Genomic DNA, 17,674 nt, shown 5'->3' with positions numbered 1-17,674 from the left:
GACTGGCACACCAAACTTGGTAGTCGTTTTGTGAATGCATGTTTCCCCTGTGCAGCCTTTTTAGGGTGTGAATAAGCTCTTAAGGTTTTAAATACACAATAATCCCTAAAAGGTGTATTTACCTTCCTGTTGATAATTAAATTCAGGGAATTATTTCACATGATTTTAGTTTATCATTTTAAATTAAGACACATTATCTTTTACTATATTCAAGTATCTGTAATCTATCAACATCTACAATTATGAACTTGCATGCAAAAGTGATAAAAAAATTACCTGTCTTGCAACAATGGATTGTTAGCAAGAATAGGCAGTTATTTGAATTGTTTTTTAAAAAATGACGAGAATGTTTAAGAGAATGTTGAGCAAATCTGATTATAGTCTTTTAAAGTTTTGTTTATAAAATTTCAAGCTCTACTATATCACCATTTTTAAATTTGATATTATATTTTCCTAATTTTGTATATGTGAAGGAGCTTGTTTTTGTTAAATCAGCTACTATAATAAAATTTCACTAGCATGGTAAAAGTATCTAGATTTACTTCAGTTAGGTAGCTCTTTCTTTCAAGGTTTTTGTAAAAGGAATTTTGTGTGATAATAACTGAATTGCTCACATTCCTGATATATGAGACAACGAAGACTTTGGCTGGAAACACATAAATTGAGAATTTGTTAAGGTTAGGTTTAGGTTTATTAGATTTATATGCCGCCCTTCTCGCAAGGACTCAGGGCAGCGTACAACATTAAAAGAAACACATAATACAAAAGTAAAAAAATAAATAAATAGAATATCCCAAACAAACCCAATTAGAATTGACAATAACTTTTTTTTTAAAAAAAATCGAATTAAAATTAAGTAGGTACATAAAATCCATTTATATCAGAGTCCTTGTTTCAACACAGTAAAGTTATTCAATAAATTTCCTATTATAGCCACCCATTTTCTGCCAAGAGTGGCCTTTATACCACTTCTGATCCTCAAACTTTAAGCGAGATGAAACATGTTTACAAACTCCACCCTGGAAAAAAAAAGTGAATGAGTACAGGAACAATTAAAAGCGGATTATTCCCTTAAGACTCTGATCAAGCCATAGAAATTCAATACTTTGTGCAGGGGATGTGAATGGCTGATAACTTAAAAAAAAATTGTCTAGGCTTGACAGAATCCAAGGAAGAAGGGAAAGATGCCGAGAAAGGGAGACGGGAGCTACAAGAGTAGGTGCTAAAATGCCGTTGGACAAGCTAAGGATTATTGCTAAGAGAAATCGAGGGAGAAAACGGGTCGGGCTAACTGCTTGGCCACTAACCGAACATAAGCTTGTGTCTGTGTGCGTGCGTGTGTGTGTGTGTGTGTGTGTGAGAGAGAGAGAGAGAGAGAGATCCTGCTTATTGCTATAGTCCTTCTAACCAAGCCCTGCAGTGATCACAGCCCTGGGGCTGCGTCGCGGAGGGACGGAAGGCTTGCCTAGGCAGTTTTCCATTTAGAAGCGCCGCCGAAGCCTCCCTCCCACCGCTCCGGCGGTCGGGAGAAGAAGAGGAGGAGGAGGAGGAGGCGGCTGCCCCGCCATGGCATGCTGGTCGCGGAGCGCCCTGCTGTGGCTGCTGGCGAGCGCCTGTGGCCTGGTTTTGCTTGGCTATTGCGTCTACTTTGACCGAAAGCGGCGGAACGCCACAGACTTCAAACAGAGGCTGAGAGAAAGTAAGCCGCGCGGGCGAGAGAGCGGCCGCCCCTGCGGTCTTTTCCCCGGCTTAGGAAGAAGGCGTGGCCGGGGATGCCCTTGCTGAGAATGGCGGGGCGGGGAGAAAGACGGCCGGGTCGCCCGAAAAGGGACAGGGGACCCCGCGTCCTTTTGCAGGCCCTTTTAAGCGGGAGGAGCCAGCAGCCCCGCGCTTCCTATCAGTCTGGCCGTAATTTAGCCAGCCCGTGCGCGCCAGGGCAGATGATTTGGAGGGCGGTGCAGGCTGAGGACGGTGGAGGCAGTTTCACGCTTCTGGAAGGGAAGAGAGATATTTGGGGGTGGAAAGTGGGGAGCTGAATTGCGGTCGAGCCCCTCCAATGGATGAGTGAAACAAAGGTGAAATTAGCGCTATAAACTCAACTCTTTTTGTCTATGGAGACTCTCAGTCATCCAGGTCATGGTTGTCCCAAAGGTGCTTTTTCAAGGGGCAAGTGGACGTTCTTCTTTTTCCTTGAAGACGTTTCACTTCTCATCCAAGAAGCTTCTTCAGTTCTGAAGTTCTTCTCTTCTTCCTTTGTCTTTCCCATATGGCAGTGATACATGGCAGCCCCTGTCTCGGTTATATACTGTATAAAAATAACAGACATATCACTGGAAAACAAGGATGTCTTCCTTCTGTTGAGACATAAAGCAATAATTGAGTCCTTGGCCCCATTATTCACATAACCCATTATTATCGTCACACCCACAATGGCTGGTAGTGGTTTCTCAGGAGAAGATCACAAAACAGCTCAATAGACCAATCTACAGATGCTTAGAATAAACCCTCATACTCTTTTAGGTATAGATGTGATTTATATGCTCCTTTCCTCCAGAAGCTCAAGGTGACCTATATAGCAGTCACAGTTTTTCCGTACACCCTTAGATCCTCTACCTATATTGTATTAAACTATTAATTCTCCATTTCAACCGACTTTTCAGTGGCCAAAGAAAATCTGTTTGGTGATAGAAAGTGAATCTAATGGAATAATATTATGATCAATGCTATTTCAGTATTATAAATATGTTTGGCATTTTATCACATTCAATTTCATTTGTGTTTCCTTATATTTATGTATAAAACATTTCAATGGTTCATGAATGAGTATTACAAATAAGGAAGAAACCTCTTTGCACACCAGCCATGAACATCTCCCATTTCAATCCTATACAGGTTACATTGGATCAATAGATTTTATTGTGACATTTATGTGAGTAGGATTAAGACTCAACAATTTATCTTTGAGAGATCCATCAGATTGAAGATGTAAATGGCTACTCAAGCACATTATGGTAGCACCTTTTTTTAAAAGTACTCTTGAAATCTCAAAAAAAAAAAAATTGGGCAAGTAATTTATTAGAAAGGGATACCAGATGATAGTAATAATTATATTCCCATGACATTATACTTGAAAAGTAAATTATGATGCTTACAAATTACATTACATATTTTTGCCCATGAAGCATTTAAATACTGATCAGTATTTTAGCAGTAAATCCTTTAAAACAGGGGTTCCCAAACCCTAGGAAATAGACTGGTATCGGTCCACAGTCTCTTAGTAACTGGGCCATGCAAGCGAGACAAGCTCCCATCTGTGCATGCCCAGGATCTAGGTTGCATGTGAAACCACCCATCCCAGTGGTGGGTTCCACATCCCGTTGCAGCTGATATGGTTGTAATGGGGCCCTGCGTCCTCTGCATGAATGCGCGCATGCGTCTTACCCTCCAGCGACGCCTCCGTGAGCCTTCGTGATGCTCCAGCTGCTTGTCGGAGCGTTGCTTAGGTGCTGTACGTGCTGTGCGTGTGCACAGAAGTGCCGAAGACTTTAAAGACAGGTAAGGACAACAGGCGGGCGGGTGGGCCCTCCGGAGCACTGTACCAGAATGGTCCCCGATGCTCTGGGCAGGCACCAGTACTCCCATATGCACTGATCCACCTGGTCTGTGGAAAAATGGTTTTCTACAGAACCAGTCCCTGGTCCCCAAAAATTGGGGACTACTGCTTTAACACTGCTTTAAAGTATTTAACAAATTTATATGCTGCTCATCTTACAAGGTACAAGGTGACAATGAGCAGCTTACAACATAATAAAACATATGGAAATAAAAACAATTTTAAAATATAAAAACATTAGCATTACAGGGGATAAAAATAAAAAACACCCATGGGTTTCGAGTGGAGAAGGTGTGTGGCCTCTTTGCTGCCACAATAGCCCTTCGCCAGGCAACATCTTTTCTACCAGGCCCCCCTGCCAACCTGCATAACCAAGTTTTAAGTCATTTCCTGAAAGCCAGGAAAGAGGGGTCTCATCTCCTGTGGCAAGATGTTCCAAAGGATGGGGGCCATGACAAAAAAGGTGTTTCAAATTCCAAATTCCTTGGCTAATGAGGTTTGCAGTAGGGCCTTTCCTTCAGCACAAGTTAGGCGGCCCATCTCATTGGAGCAAGATGGCTCCTAAAGTATCCTGGATCTATGTTATAAAGGGGTTTAATGACCAACATCTTGAATTGGACCCGGAAACAAATCAGCAGCCAATGCAGCTCAGGTAACAATGGTATTGCATGTGCCACACTAGGGTCCTCCAAAACTCGATGCACTGCTGCATTTTGGACTAATTGTAGCTTCCAAATATCCCATTGCATGTTGTGCACATTGCAATAATCCAAAAGAATACCAGTGTATGGGTGACTGAATACAGACCCTCATGATCCAGAACAGGGTACAGCTGGCTCACAACCTGAAATTGTGCAAAGGCTTTCCTAGCCACAACTGTCACCTGTTCTTCGAGCAGGAGTTACAAGTCTAGGAGATCCCCCCCCCCCCCCAAGATCTGCACTGTGTCTATCTGAGGTAGTGCCTCTCCATCCAGAACTAAAGGTATCAAAACTCTGGATCCCAAGGCTCTGCATATCTCAGCCACTACATCTTATCAGAATTCAGTTGAAGCCTGTTGTTCCCCCATTTGGGCTTGGATGCAGGACCACAGGTTTCTAATACACTCTGATAAGATGGAGTGGCTATGGATATGCAGAGCCTTGAGGACCACAGGTTTATCATTCTTAGTTCTGCGTAGGGTGGCACTACAAACAATAGCCACAATATCACTTAGATCACTAAGTATGGAGATGTAAAGCTGGATAGAATAGAATAACAGAGTTGGAAGGGACGTAAGAGGTCTTCTAGTCCAACCCCCTGCCTAGGCAAGAAACCCTACATCACTTTAGAGAAATGGTTATCCAACATCTTTAAAACTTCCAGTGTTAGAGCATTCACAACTTCTGGAGGCAAGTTGTTGCATTGATTAATTGTTCTGTCAGGAAATTTCTCCTCAATTCTAAGTTGCTTCTCTACTTGATTAGTTTCCACCCATTGTTTTTTGTTCCACTCTCAGGTGCTTTGGAGAATAGCTTGACTTCCCCTTCTTTGTAGCAACCCCTGAGATATTGGAACACTGCTATCATGTCTCCCCTAATCCTTCTTTTCATTAAACTAGACATACCCAGTTCCTGCAACCGTTCTTCATATGTTTTAGTCTCCAGTCCCCTAATCATCTTTGTTGCTCTTCTCTGCACTCTTTCTAGAGTCTCCACATCTTTTTTACATCCTGGCAACCAAAACTGGATGCAATATTCCAAGTGTGGCCTTACCAAGGCATTATAAAGTGGTATTAACACTTAACGTGATCTTGATTTTATCCCTTCGTTTATGCAGCTTAGAACTGCGTTGGTTTTTTTGGCATCTGCTGCACACTGCTGGCTTATATTTAAATGGTTGTCCACTAGGACTCCAAGATCCCTCTCACAGTTACTACTTTTGAACAAGGTATCACATATACTGGTACCTGTGCATTTTGTTTTTCTTGCCTAAATGTAGAACCTTACTTTTTTCACCATTGAATTTCATTTTGTTAGATAGTACCCAATGTTCAAGTCTGTCAAGATCAGAGGTGGGTTTGCTCCCAGTTCGGCCCAGATCGGACGAACTGGTAGTAGTGGCAGCGGGAGGCTCTGCCCACCTGCCTGGACACTTCTGCGCATGCACATGAGCGAATCGTAGTAAAAAAAATGGAAACCCACCACTGGTCAAGATCCATCTGTAACTTAAGTCTATCTTCTGGAGTGTTAGCTATTCCTGCCAGTTTGGAGTAACATTGGCATATTGATTATACTTCATCCTGCGGTGTTGGATAACCTCACCCAGCAGCTTCATGTAGATGTTAAACAGGTGCAGAGAGAGTACTGAGCCCTGTGGTATCTTACAAAGCACCAGCTGTGGGCTGGACTCTTGCTTCCTATCAACACCAATTGAAACCAACTGTGGTAAAGGGAACCAAACCCATTGCAACACTGCACTGCCCAGTCCAAAGAGAAAAATTGGGAAATTCTCAATCAGACTTCCTTGCAATTTTAATAAGGCTAATTTCACACAAACTCCCGGGTCAATTTTTTTCTATCACACAAGCTTCCTACTTAGTTATATCTTTGTTTATTTAGGAAATATATTTATCTAGAAGAAGAAGAAGAAAAAAATGAAAATCTAAATATTTAACATTTGTAGAATAGTAATAAGGCAAGAAATCAAGATTTTAATTTATTTAAATATTCTCATAGTTCTAAGCTATTAAAAGTAGTTACTAAATATTTCATATTATTCTTACAGAAAGAAGAAAAGAACAGAAAAAAGCAAAAGAATACAAAGCAGAGGTGAAAAATAATCTTTGGAAATCCTGCAGATTTCTTGGATAGCCTAGTCTTAAAATACAAAGACTATATATTTAAGCTCTACATGAATATTGTAATAGTAACCATAATTAAATGTCAGAACTCAACTCTTATTTCTAGTCTAATTAAAAAAGGCAGCAATAGATTAAGAACCTTCTAAGTAGAAGCCAAGTGACAGCTGGAACAGAGCTGATTTTGATGCCTAAATGTCCATTATTGAATTTGTGCAAAAAGTTTACTTTTAACACTCTTTCCTGATTTTAAGGTAGTTGATGGGGAAAATTGGATTTAATGTAGTCATTTTTAAATTGGAGTAGTATTTTAAAAATGCGAGGCCAGAATTGTTAGCCATAAGCATTGTTAAATATGTGTTTATTTCATAGAATTTTATTAGCACTTTAAGAATATTGGCATAGCTTGGAGGTAATTTAAATATTGCCTACAGTATGTAAACATAGGCAAAAAAAGCAATGATAAACATGATCCTATGTTAGTTTATCAAGGATGGACAGTATAGCAATGGGATAGATAGACAGACAGATAAGACAGACAGGCAGATATTACATGCAATTAATGAATATTCATTAATTGTATGCAGCAACCTAGAACTAAATAGAAATTTCCTGACAGAACAATTAATCGGCGGAACAACTTGCCTCCAGAAGTTGTAAATGCTCCAACACTGGAAGTCTTTATGAAAAGATTGGACAACCATTTGTCTGAAATGGTGTATATGGTTCCCTGCCTAAATAGGAGGTTGGACTTGAAGACCTCCAAGGTCCCTTCCAACTCTGTTATTCTATTGTAATGTCAGGTTAGCTGTGATTTCCCCCTACTCGAAATTAATATCAGTTCTGCCTTAGTCTCTCAATCCAGACAGGAAAATTATCCAAATGTTGAGGAATTACATCTCCCAATATCCTTCAGACCTGGCATGCTGATGAGGATGCAGTTCAGAAATTTCAGCTGACCCTGAATTAGTAAACATAGTTACCTAGCTGGCAAGTAGCATTTTAGGAGTTGCCATATCATGCCTATGTTAAAACAATTGCTTTAGTTTACCAGTTGTTTTTGAACCCAATCATATCTTCAGCCCAAATTACTTTCAGGAGGTATTTATTCATGCTCAAGTCATCTCATCCCTTCTGCGGATTCTGCCAGAGATATCTTTATGATAAAATTATTTTTCTATATTTCTAAATCAGGTTCTATATTGTAGGGTAAATGTTGAGGCTTCCCCCCTCAGTGTGGTTTAGAAGAGGACTTAACATCTATTTGTACTGAGGCTTTTTAGAATTGTAACATTTTATAGTTTTTAGCATTCACCTTTAATGCTGGAATGGGTGGCACCGAAAGGTATAATAAATAAGAGAAACTGGGAAAGGATACTGTATGTATTCATCGCCATATCTATGATACATCCCAAATGTGTCCAGCAATGGAACTACATGAACATGTTTGACTGTATATAGATCTTCCACTTTTAAGTATTTAGAGTTATGCTGTTAAATGTATAAATACTAATACAGTAATTGAAACAATAATATAACAATAATAAAATGCCCTTTAAATGCCAGTACAGGTAGTCCATGACTTATGACATTTGAGCCCAAAATTTGTTATAAGCAAGAGAGTTGTTAAGTGAAATCTGCTCCGTTTTACACCATATTTTGCCTTAGTTAAGTGAATCACAGCAGTTGTTAAATTGCTAAGATGTTTTTAAAATAAATTTGGCTTTCCCGTTGTCTTTGCTTGTCAGAAGGCTGCAAAAGATGATCACATGATGTCAGGACTCTGCAACTGTCATAAATACAAGCTAGTTGCCAATAGCTGACTTTTAATCACGTGACCATGAAGATGCTGCAGCAAATGGTCATAAGTTACTTTTTTTCAGTGCCATTGTAACTTCAGTCACTAAAAGAATGACTGTAGGTCGAGGACTAGCTGTAGTCATGAAACATTCATAGAACCTGATGGCTTTTCTGAAACCAATAGGCATCTTCATAAATTGTAATTGTAAAGCCTTCATAAGATCTATTTCTACAACTGGAAACTTAATTATAGATTTTAAAAAACTGTCATTAACTCAGATTGATTCACTGATTTCCATTTCTTTTTTAAAAAAAACAAACAAACCCCAAAACCCTTAGTTACGCAAGCTAAAAGAATCTGAACAAATACAAGAGTTCTTTCTTCAGGAGATACAGCTAGGAGAACTTTGGTTGACAAAAGGTAAAGTTGAGAGAAATGTGAAAAATATTTAACTTTGAAAATAGTAAAAACACCCATTTTAATGAAGCATGATTTGGCAACATGTAAGGAACTGAATCAAATGTTTCTGCTTCTGAAAATTAAAGTGATGAGTAAAGGTGATACTATTTCACTTGATGTTCTTCCACAATGCTGGATGGTAAAAACAAAAGGTGAAAGCTAGCTTAGGCATGGGATTCTGAGACCTTTTATTAAACTGTGTTTCCCACTGACACTCAGCATCGGCTATGCTTCCTGGTCCTGTTGAAAATATGTCCAGCAACATTTGGACTCAATTTGATGTAGTGGTTAAGGGAACAGACTGGAAACGGTAAGTGCTAGTCCTACTTTAGGCACAAAGGCAGCTGGATGACTTTGGGACAGTCACTCTCTCAGCCCTAAGAAGCAGGCAGTGGCAATCCAATTCCAAAAATGTTGTGAAGGAAATTAAGAGTCCTCCGGGATTGGGCGGCCTATAAATCGATTTAATAAATAAATAAATAAATAAAGACCTAGTCCATGCATTTGCCAGGAATCAAGTGACTTAAAAGCACAATAACTAAAAAAATAAAAATTAGACAGCTTATCTCAGCTTTACTAACCACAGAATTACCATGTTACAACTCTGACTGTCACTGTTTTGTTTTGAAAGTGGCTTGCATTATCAGTTACAGCTCTGACTTCACTCATGGGACTAACATGATTCCAAATGATACTTCTGTTCACATAAATTTGAATGTACCTTATTGTACAGTAATTATAAACAGAAAATACTTGAGATATAAAAGACTTCGCATCAGGATCATTGATGAATTACAGAATAATCTTGATTGTTTTATTTGGCATATGTTACAATCCAGTCCTATAATTATAGAAATAATTCACAAGGCAAAATGCCCTAGAATTTTTAAATATGGTGAAAGATAAAGGGATATAGTTTCATGCCTTTTCTGCCTAGTTAAGTTTCACTGGTGTTCTACAGTCTCATTTTTAAAAAATAAATCATATGGGTCAGGAATTTTATACACATACTATGAAAAAAATCTATGACGGACATGTCAGTGATTATTATTTTGGAAACTCATAGTAAGCTTATCATCTGAAATTTTTGTACAGGGAGTTTTATACACGCAGGGAGTTTTTCTTTTGGCTACTTACTTTAAAGGCTGTAGGCAGAGAGGATGTAGTTGCTGGTCCTTTTACCTTTGCTTCACTTGCTGTAGCAGTTAGTATAATTTTGTCACATTGCAGCATAGACAACAGAAGGTTAAATCAATGTTTGGGGTTAGATATAGAATGCAAATTGTAAGTGCATATAATATAAATGATTGAACTGGTTTTAAGAACGATGGATTGAATTTTAGGAATATGAATTAATTACAGGAGAGCAGAAGAAGAGTGTTGAGCACCTCATCAATGCTATTTCTGTGTGCGCACAGCCAAATCAGCTAATGCAAGTCTTGGAGCAAACTCTACCTCCGCGAGTATTTGAAATGCTTGTGCACAGTATCCCGCATACTATTCAAGTAGGTAAATTTGAAACTTTTAAAACATTAATGAATGCAGTAGAATCATTTTCAAAACTTCTGCTGTTGAAAAGTAGAACAGCATTTTATATTCATGGCTCATAAAAGGCCCTAACATAACCTGAAAAATTTAGAATTCATTAATTCCAAAATCAAACACACAACTACTGGTAGCAGATAAGCTTTTCAAAAAAGAAAAATCAACAGGAAGCTATTTCTATGCAACAGTGTAAAGTCTTGTGTTTTTTTCCTGGAAAAAGAAAATTCTTCAGGCTTCCTATTTTTTGTAGAGTAGCAAGATTTCAATGCTGCTTCATTTTTCTGGGCAAAATATGAATTAAACTTTTATAATGCTTTTAAAAGATAGCAATAAATTTAATTTCACTTAAATTAATACTCCCCTCTCAAAATCATCAGGCTCACACAAGAAGCTAGGCTAAACAAAAATGTACATGTGATTTAGAGTGAAGACTGAGCTACTATTTTATGCTGTATGAACCAGTGCATCCCATTAAATGACATATCAATTTATTTATTTAGGTATAGTATGTGAATGCAAGAATCACATTTGGTAACCATGCTATATAAACTAAACCATATTGTTTCCAATGGTCCATAATTGTTAATTTATTTTATTCTTGAACTTGATATGCCTCTAAATCAGGGGTAGTCAACCTTTTTATACCTACCACCCACTTTTGTATCTCTGTTAGTAGTAAAATTTTCTAACCGCCCACCGGTAGGGAACTAACTTTACTTTATAAAATTTATAAAGCAGAGTTACAGCAAATCTCTACCGCCCACCATGAAAGCTGGAATGCCCACTAGTGGGCAGTAGGGACCAGGTTGACTACCACTGCTCTAAATTATTCCCTAGATCAGGGATGTCAAACTCCCAGCCCATGGGCCAGATGTGTCACACCTATGCCCTGTTTAGTGAAGGAGGGGGGAAGTCCCAATACGTCATGTGATGCTGCCATGATGACGTGAGTTTGACACCCCTGCCCACTCCTGCCATCGAAAGTAGTCTCTTTAAGTTAGAATGTTGTATCCAGAGGAAAAATAAGACCTGCAAGTGTCCACGGAAAGTAGGATGTAAAATTTGTTATCTAAGAATATAAATATCTTCTTAGAATATAGTTTTTAGAAAATCAAAAAGTTTGATATCTAAGTGCATTATTACTCTATTTCTTCCCATTTACTAGCGATTTGAGCCAGCTGTGAGCCAGCAGAATGCTGGAGATGAGTGAGAATGCAGCGTTGCACAAGGCTTTTCTTAAGAGAGTACCTAATGACCGTTGATAATTCTAAAAAACTTCTCAAAAGCAACAGCAATTCTTATCTCTTTTACTTTGATTAAATAAAAAATAAAGCTTGTTTTAGACACTTTTACATATAATTTTGGACAACACATTTTTCTTTTAAAATGAATAATCACTGTATTAGAAACAATAAAAAATAAAATGTGTTTTTGTTCCTTATCTGTAACCGATTAACACGTAGAACCAATCCATCTTTCCAGAAAAGATGGAATCAACATTATTCTTGCATTACAATAAAAGACAATCTTGAAAAAAAACTCCATAAACTCCATGGCTGTTCAATCCCAACTGTAGACCAGATATTTCGAGACAACTGAATCATTCTTTAAGCAGTCCCATTTTGAGCTGGTGGTAGTGTTGTTGGAATAGCACAAGACACCAGGCATCCTCACATGTAGTGTAGGCAATGCTGGCATTCCTTCATGTGGGACAATCTGTGGTTTTCTAGCGGGGCTGACTGAGAAGTCCTGCTTTGGCAGCCAACGCTTCGTTCTGCTGAATATGATACTCCTGAAATCTCATAGATATCCTCTGGGTCATTTTTAAATACTTCTGTAAACAGTGTTCTGAACAAGTTATCTGTGTAAGGAAAAAAACAGGAGGAACCTACTTGTCATTCAGTTTTTTTAAATATGCAAAGTATTTTAAAATGCTCTTTTTTACACACATATATGTTTATGCACTACTTTTCATAAACTCTCATCTCAAGGCGTCTGATGCTACATTTAAGTATCTATAAAAAATTCCTTTAAAACTTCATAAAACATTAGATATAAGCAGAGGCAGGTACCCAGAACTTGCTCAAACACTTCCTTTTGCTATAATGATAATTTAACAGTATTTTCAAAACATATTATGAAAATTGAGGCATTAGAATCTCTTAATTTTAAGACACTAAGATATTGGTGTCTAGTGCTGCTTTTCAACATACTTTTCCTTCATTTCTAAGTGACAAATTATCGGATGTACTACTATAAAGAATTTTGAACTTTTAGCTTTTATCTAACAATAGAAAATAATATATCATTTTTCTTTAAAGTCTATTCAAATACCAAAATAAATGGGAGATTTGGTCACTGTGCCTATCTCTGTTACTACCAGATTGGATTATGATTTTCTTTTTTTTGCATTGAGGAAAAACAATTCCAGTACTTAAAAGTAATTGTTTTCTCGGATTCTAAGTCCGGCTGCTGTATGTAATGATAGTTGCTAGCTTGTATGATTGTAACAAAAGAACCTGAAAATTCCTGGGGGAATAATCTATGTCACTGGTTATTAACAAGGAATTCAATTTATTTTAACAGAAGTAAAATGCAAATTAAGAGGCAAAAAATTGCACTATTAGTGCAAGATTTCTAGCTTTGCTGATCCCCCACTTAGATAGAGATCACTATGTAAAATATGCTTCTAGTAATTTGGAAAGGGAGGTGGGAGATACAAGAAAATACAGAGGACAAGAAAAAAGATCAATCTTGCAAAAAGAGCATTCTACTTGTACAGCAGATTTAATCTATTGACAACCCAATAGAATAACTATATTCATTGGCATACCACCTATCCTCAGTTTGACCCAACTTTTTAATTAATATCTAGAAGAGGCTGCTTAGACAAGCGAACTGTTCTTATTTACGCTTGCAACTTGTGAGAAGACAAACTTCACATTCTAACTCTATTAGATAGAGGTAGTCCTCACTTAACCACAATTAGGATCAGAATCTCAAGCAAAGGACAAAGCTCTTGTTAAATGAGACACCCTGTGACTGCGTTCCCAGCACTCTTGGTTGTGTTCATTAAGAGAAAGCCAGTTGGTCCAGTGAGTAAGGTACCAGGCTAGAAAGAAAGCAGGACACTGTGTTCTAGTCCTGCTTTAGCCACGAAAGCCAGTTGGGTAATCTTGGGCCAGTCGCTTTCTCTCAGCCCCACTCACCTCACATGATAATAGGAGGAGGAAGGTATGTTAGATATGTCCATCACTTTGTTATTTGTAAAAATAGTAAAGGTGGAATTCAAATAAATAAAAGTGCTTGCACAAGAAGTTCCAGGCAAGGAGTGCACAGTGCCTTGGGGCGACCCTGGGAGTCTCTACTCAGAAGGGGAAATTCTCCCTGCCAAAATCCAAGCAGAACTTCAGCCTGAGTGAGAGAGACTTATGTACAACCTATACTGGGCCTCCCCCTGAGGCACTCTGTGCTCCTTTCCTGACTCTGCTTTCTCTCTGCTTAGGTGAAAATCCTCCCTGCCAAAATCCAATACAGACACTAGTGAAAAGACATTAGTGTGCTACCTACATTGGGCCTCGTCCTCTTGCCTGAGCTAATCCAAGTTCCTCACCTTATTGTACTGCCTCTTCACTCTCTACTTGGATTTCGGATCCCTCTCATCTCTAGAAGGAGGTGTCTGGAAGAGCTATCAGGATATCAGAAGGATATCAGGTCTTAGCTCTTTCTCCATGGAAGAAAACTCCTTCTGTGGGGTACAGAAATGGAATTTAAATCATCAGGATTTAAGTTCCATTTCTGCATCCTGCAAGATGTCAGCTCTCTATATGTGGAAGGGAGCTCAGAGCCTGTGAAAATCACAGCAAGGGAGTTCAGCTCCCCTTGGAAGTCAGTTCTTTCAGCCAGCTCCCAGAGGTAAGAGGGAGTCTTCTTGGCAGACAGCAGCAGTTTGCAACATTCCCTACCAAATTCCACATTGACTTTCTGGGAAAGCCAGCAGAGAAATTGCAAATAGTGACCATGTGATTATAGGACACTTGGAAATTAGTCATAAGAACAGGTTACCAAGCATCCAGACTACAATCATGTGATCATTTTACGATAGCCAGAAGTACTTTGAACAGACCATAAAGCTCCCTGAAGTCATTGTAACTTTAGTCATTAAGTGAGTGGTCCTAAATCAAGGACTATGTGTAATTACTTCCCACATTGGTCTTTGTTTGGTGCCCAGTACCTGCTAGACTCCTAATATGTAATATTTCATGCTGATGCCTAAACTGAGCAATTCTAGGGCTGAAGGGGAAAGAGATATTGATACAATTTACAATTTGTATATCATAAGATATAAGACTTGCCCAAGGAAAGCAAGCCCTTTGTGACTCAATTTCATGGAATTTCTTCCCTGCTGCTTTGAGAGAAATCTCTGTAACACAATGGATTTTGATTAATAAACTATTACTAATGACTATAATTATCTAGCATATTCTGTGTATACGGTCTCTAATGTATGACCTGCAAATTTTAAATTAGTTGGCAAAACCATCATTTTCCAGGAATATCTTATCTTGCCTGAATCGCAAAATTGGACTTGAATTAGTAATTGGATTCTGGATTAGGATAAATACCAATTTGATCCAAGAAGGATCTTTTTACATCTAATTAAAGTCTGATTATTGTTGATGTTTTAGCACTAATTCAGTTATCTTTCCCTCATCGTACTGCAACTTTCTAGCTGGCATTAACTTCTTACCCGTTACAATCCAAAACAAATAAAATAAGTCACATACTTCTTCTGGCTTCACTTCTCGGCTAGTGAAATCTTTCACACAATCTAAGAAGCAGGTTTCTGTTAGTTTGTTGTATGTTCCAAGAAATTCTTTAAACTGTGAATAAATAAATAGATATTCAGACTTGTCTGTGCCCATTCTTCACAGGAAATAAATATAAAGAACAAATTGAGAACAAGAAATATCCATAAAAGCAAGGGCACTTGGGTAATATCAAATATGTACTTGTTTTGAATGGATAAATGCATTTGATACAGATATTAACTTTAGCTTTCTTTCTAGGGAAGGCTATTCAAGTGTCAAATTATGTGGTAATACAAACATTCAAAAGCACTCAAACACATTCAAAAATGATAACCGTATTTACCTGCTTGATCTGATCTGATTCTGATATTTGTCCAGCCATATTTTAATTCTGAGGCAACTGCCACCTATGCAGAAAACAAGACATCTAAACCAATGTTTATTTCAAAACATTTTTCAATTCAATATTTTGCTGTTTACATCTTTACTGTTTTTAAGGAGAAAAAGAACAGAAGGAATACAAAGGCCCACTGGTCATTCTAATGCTGCTCTGTGAAACAGAATTCACAAAGAAAGATTTGCTGAATTCTTCAGTCTGTAATTTATACATCACTTTTTAACCAGCAGTATTTAATGTACACTTTCTTACAATAACAGAATCTATTTGGTGGAACCAATTATCCAGATATGTGATGGTCCTTTATCACTAGGTATGTTTATATTCCAGCAGAAGCTAGCCAGCCATTTCAAAGAGATATTTCAATGTGGATTTCTATGTAATGCATAAATGGAGTCTCCAGTATTTTAATCAAACAAGCTTCAAGTTACACAAACGGAAGTGACTTCGTAACACATGACAATTGCTCTTGTGGATTTTGCCTTTGAAAGAAATCACAATCTAGAAATAACCCTTTAAATCTCTATTTCTGTTTATTTAATAATGTTTCCTGATAAGAACTTTTAAGCATTGAACCTAACATGGTTTTCTCTATTCTTCCAATAGTATACATTGTGCATTAGAACAATATATTCAGTCAATCCATATATTCTCAAAGAGTCATATAAGCTTTCAATCATTTCTTCCAGCTCTTTCAGAGGACCGACATTAGGTGAGGATGGTAATGGCATTGAAATAGACTTTCAGTTGCTTTGAATCTCAGCAAATACTAAATCTTAATTGTCTTCAATAGGAGAGGTTATCAGGGTATATTTCCTCTGGGAGACACTTTTGTCAATTTTCTAAGAGACAACAGTTCTCTACATTAGTCTGGGAACGGCATGTACTTTACTACTATTAGATTGATATCATGGATGGCAGCTCTGAAGATAAGAGGGAAAAGCTAAGGAAACATTTCTTCTCCATTCTTCATAAACATAATAGACATATACATAATAAACATATACATAATAAATGTATAAGGCTATGCATATCAAATTAAGTGCACATTTTGTTTATAATTTTGTCATGTTTAAGCAACTGTAAAGGGGAATTAAATAAATCCAAGGAGAATAAGGCTGTGAAAATCGCAACATATAATTATATTCAACAACAGAGCCAGTGCATTCTCAAGGAATATGAAACATCACTTTTGGCTTTCCCCAGGCATTTATCTGCCCGCCGTAGAAAGAGGATTTTGGAACACACATTTGGATGTATCCAACAGGATTTTGTAAAACAGCTTTTTAATGCTATATTTAAATTATACTTTTAATATTCAATTGCTGAGGGCCTTTATAACACTAATTCTGTAATCACATTCCAGTCTCCTGGGTCGAGAGTTTTTAATGAGCCCTAGGAAATAGCTTGGTGCCTAGGAAATAGCTTGATGGATTGTCAAGGTCATGATGAAAGCTTGTACATCTTTTCTTTCCTCAGAAGCGCTGCAGCGCTAGAGCATATTGAGAAACTAAGAAGCCCAACCTCAAATCTCTCATTTATCACTGCAGTCCAATGTCCAGAAATTGAAGCAAACGAAGCTTGCCCTCGGTGATTTTGGTCATTCAAAAAAAGCTTTACTATCCCACTGACTTTCTCCAGGGAGACAACTGCAATCTTTAACAGATGCAACCCTACCGAGTGCATTACAAATTCTTACTTTTATTCTTCGTTTCCTTGCTTCCCTCCTCACTTTTGCTTACGACAAACACCAACTCCCCACAACACGAGTAGCTTTCCTTTCGTTCGCCTCCACTTACATACCTCGTGGCGGTGGACACGAATCAGCGACGGTGGAGCTGTCAGGCAGGTTTACCTACCGTAGCAACCACCAAATGTGCGCGACACTGTAAATTGTCCCCTTCCTCTCATCTAGGCGTGCCTACCGCTTACAAAGGCTGTTTTGCTCTCACTTTCACTTAGTAAAGGCGGCAAATCAGGAAGCGATATATACAGAACGGAATAGTTCTATAAGTAGGGCATGTGAGCGGAGGAACCACTCGTGTAGAAAATTGTTTCTACCCGGAAAATTACCATAACTGAACTGGGGGAGCGAGGGAATTAAAAAAGAGTACCGCGAATGGGAAGAGGAAAAGAAAGGCGGATTTTGAGAGGCATGCGCAGTGTCTTCGGCTCCTTAGATAGCGGAAGTTCCAGCTGCACATGCGCA

General features: G+C 38.2%; 2 protein-coding genes across 8 annotated transcripts; one reads left to right on the top strand and one right to left on the bottom strand.

Annotated features, from left to right (window-relative positions):
- Positions 1-1,426: 1,426 nt before the first annotated feature.
- TOMM20L (translocase of outer mitochondrial membrane 20 like) lies at positions 1,427-11,610 on the top strand. Of its 4 annotated transcripts, XM_032236046.1 has the most exons (4): positions 1,427-1,762; positions 6,380-6,423; positions 8,592-8,673; positions 10,075-10,895. In XM_032236046.1, exons 1-4 carry the CDS (start codon positions 1,567-1,569, stop codon positions 10,320-10,322), a joined length of 570 nt encoding a protein of 189 aa, XP_032091937.1. In that variant the 5' UTR covers positions 1,427-1,566; the 3' UTR covers positions 10,323-10,895. The 4 variants fall into 4 exon arrangements, 2 of the variants coding, with proteins under 2 accessions (XP_032091937.1, XP_032091930.1); XM_032236039.1 differs by lacking the exons at positions 6,380-6,423; positions 8,592-8,673 and adding an exon at positions 11,423-11,510 and having other exon boundaries at positions 1,427-1,699; positions 10,075-10,217; XR_004256922.1 differs by lacking the exons at positions 1,427-1,762; positions 8,592-8,673 and adding an exon at positions 11,423-11,510 and having other exon boundaries at positions 6,384-6,423; positions 10,075-10,217.
- TIMM9 (translocase of inner mitochondrial membrane 9) lies at positions 11,551-17,660 on the bottom strand. 4 transcript variants are annotated; one of them, XM_032236076.1, is made up of 4 exons: positions 17,580-17,660; positions 15,412-15,475; positions 15,045-15,140; positions 11,551-12,118 (listed from the first exon to the last, which is right to left on the bottom strand). In XM_032236076.1, the coding sequence occupies exons 2-4, from the start codon at positions 15,448-15,450 to the stop codon at positions 11,984-11,986; spliced, it is 270 nt and encodes an 89-aa protein (XP_032091967.1). In that variant the 5' UTR covers positions 15,451-15,475; positions 17,580-17,660; the 3' UTR covers positions 11,551-11,983. The 4 variants fall into 4 exon arrangements, with proteins under 4 accessions (XP_032091967.1, XP_032091954.1, XP_032091960.1 ...); XM_032236063.1 differs by lacking the exon at positions 17,580-17,660 and adding an exon at positions 17,165-17,573; XM_032236069.1 differs by lacking the exon at positions 17,580-17,660 and adding an exon at positions 17,269-17,573.
- Between the last annotated feature and the right edge of the window lie 14 nt (positions 17,661-17,674).

This window comes from Thamnophis elegans, chromosome 1 (genome assembly GCF_009769535.1).
Source record: "Thamnophis elegans isolate rThaEle1 chromosome 1, rThaEle1.pri, whole genome shotgun sequence".
Lineage (NCBI taxonomy): Eukaryota > Metazoa > Chordata > Lepidosauria > Squamata > Colubridae > Thamnophis > Thamnophis elegans.
The sequence above is the reverse complement of the archived record's forward strand: the minus strand, read 5'-3'. Positions and strand labels throughout refer to the sequence as shown.

Coding starts and splice junctions, on each gene's coding strand:
- TOMM20L (XM_032236046.1), top strand. CDS start 1,567: ATGGCATGCTGGTCGCGGAGCGCCCTGCTGTGGCTGCTGGCGAGCGCC. Junction 6,424..8,591: donor CAAAAGAATACAAAGCAGAG/GTGAAAAATAAT, acceptor CAAAACCCTTAG/TTACGCAAGCTAAAAGAATC. Junction 8,674..10,074: donor AGAACTTTGGTTGACAAAAG/GTAAAGTTGAGA, acceptor AATTAATTACAG/GAGAGCAGAAGAAGAGTGTT.
- TIMM9 (XM_032236076.1), bottom strand. CDS start 15,450: ATGGCTGGACAAATATCAGAATCAGATCAGATCAAGCAG. Junction 15,141..15,411: donor AATCAGATCAGATCAAGCAG/GTAAATACGGTT, acceptor ATTTATTCACAG/TTTAAAGAATTTCTTGGAAC. Junction 12,119..15,044: donor GAGAAGTGAAGCCAGAAGAA/GTATGTGACTTA, acceptor TTCCTTACACAG/ATAACTTGTTCAGAACACTG.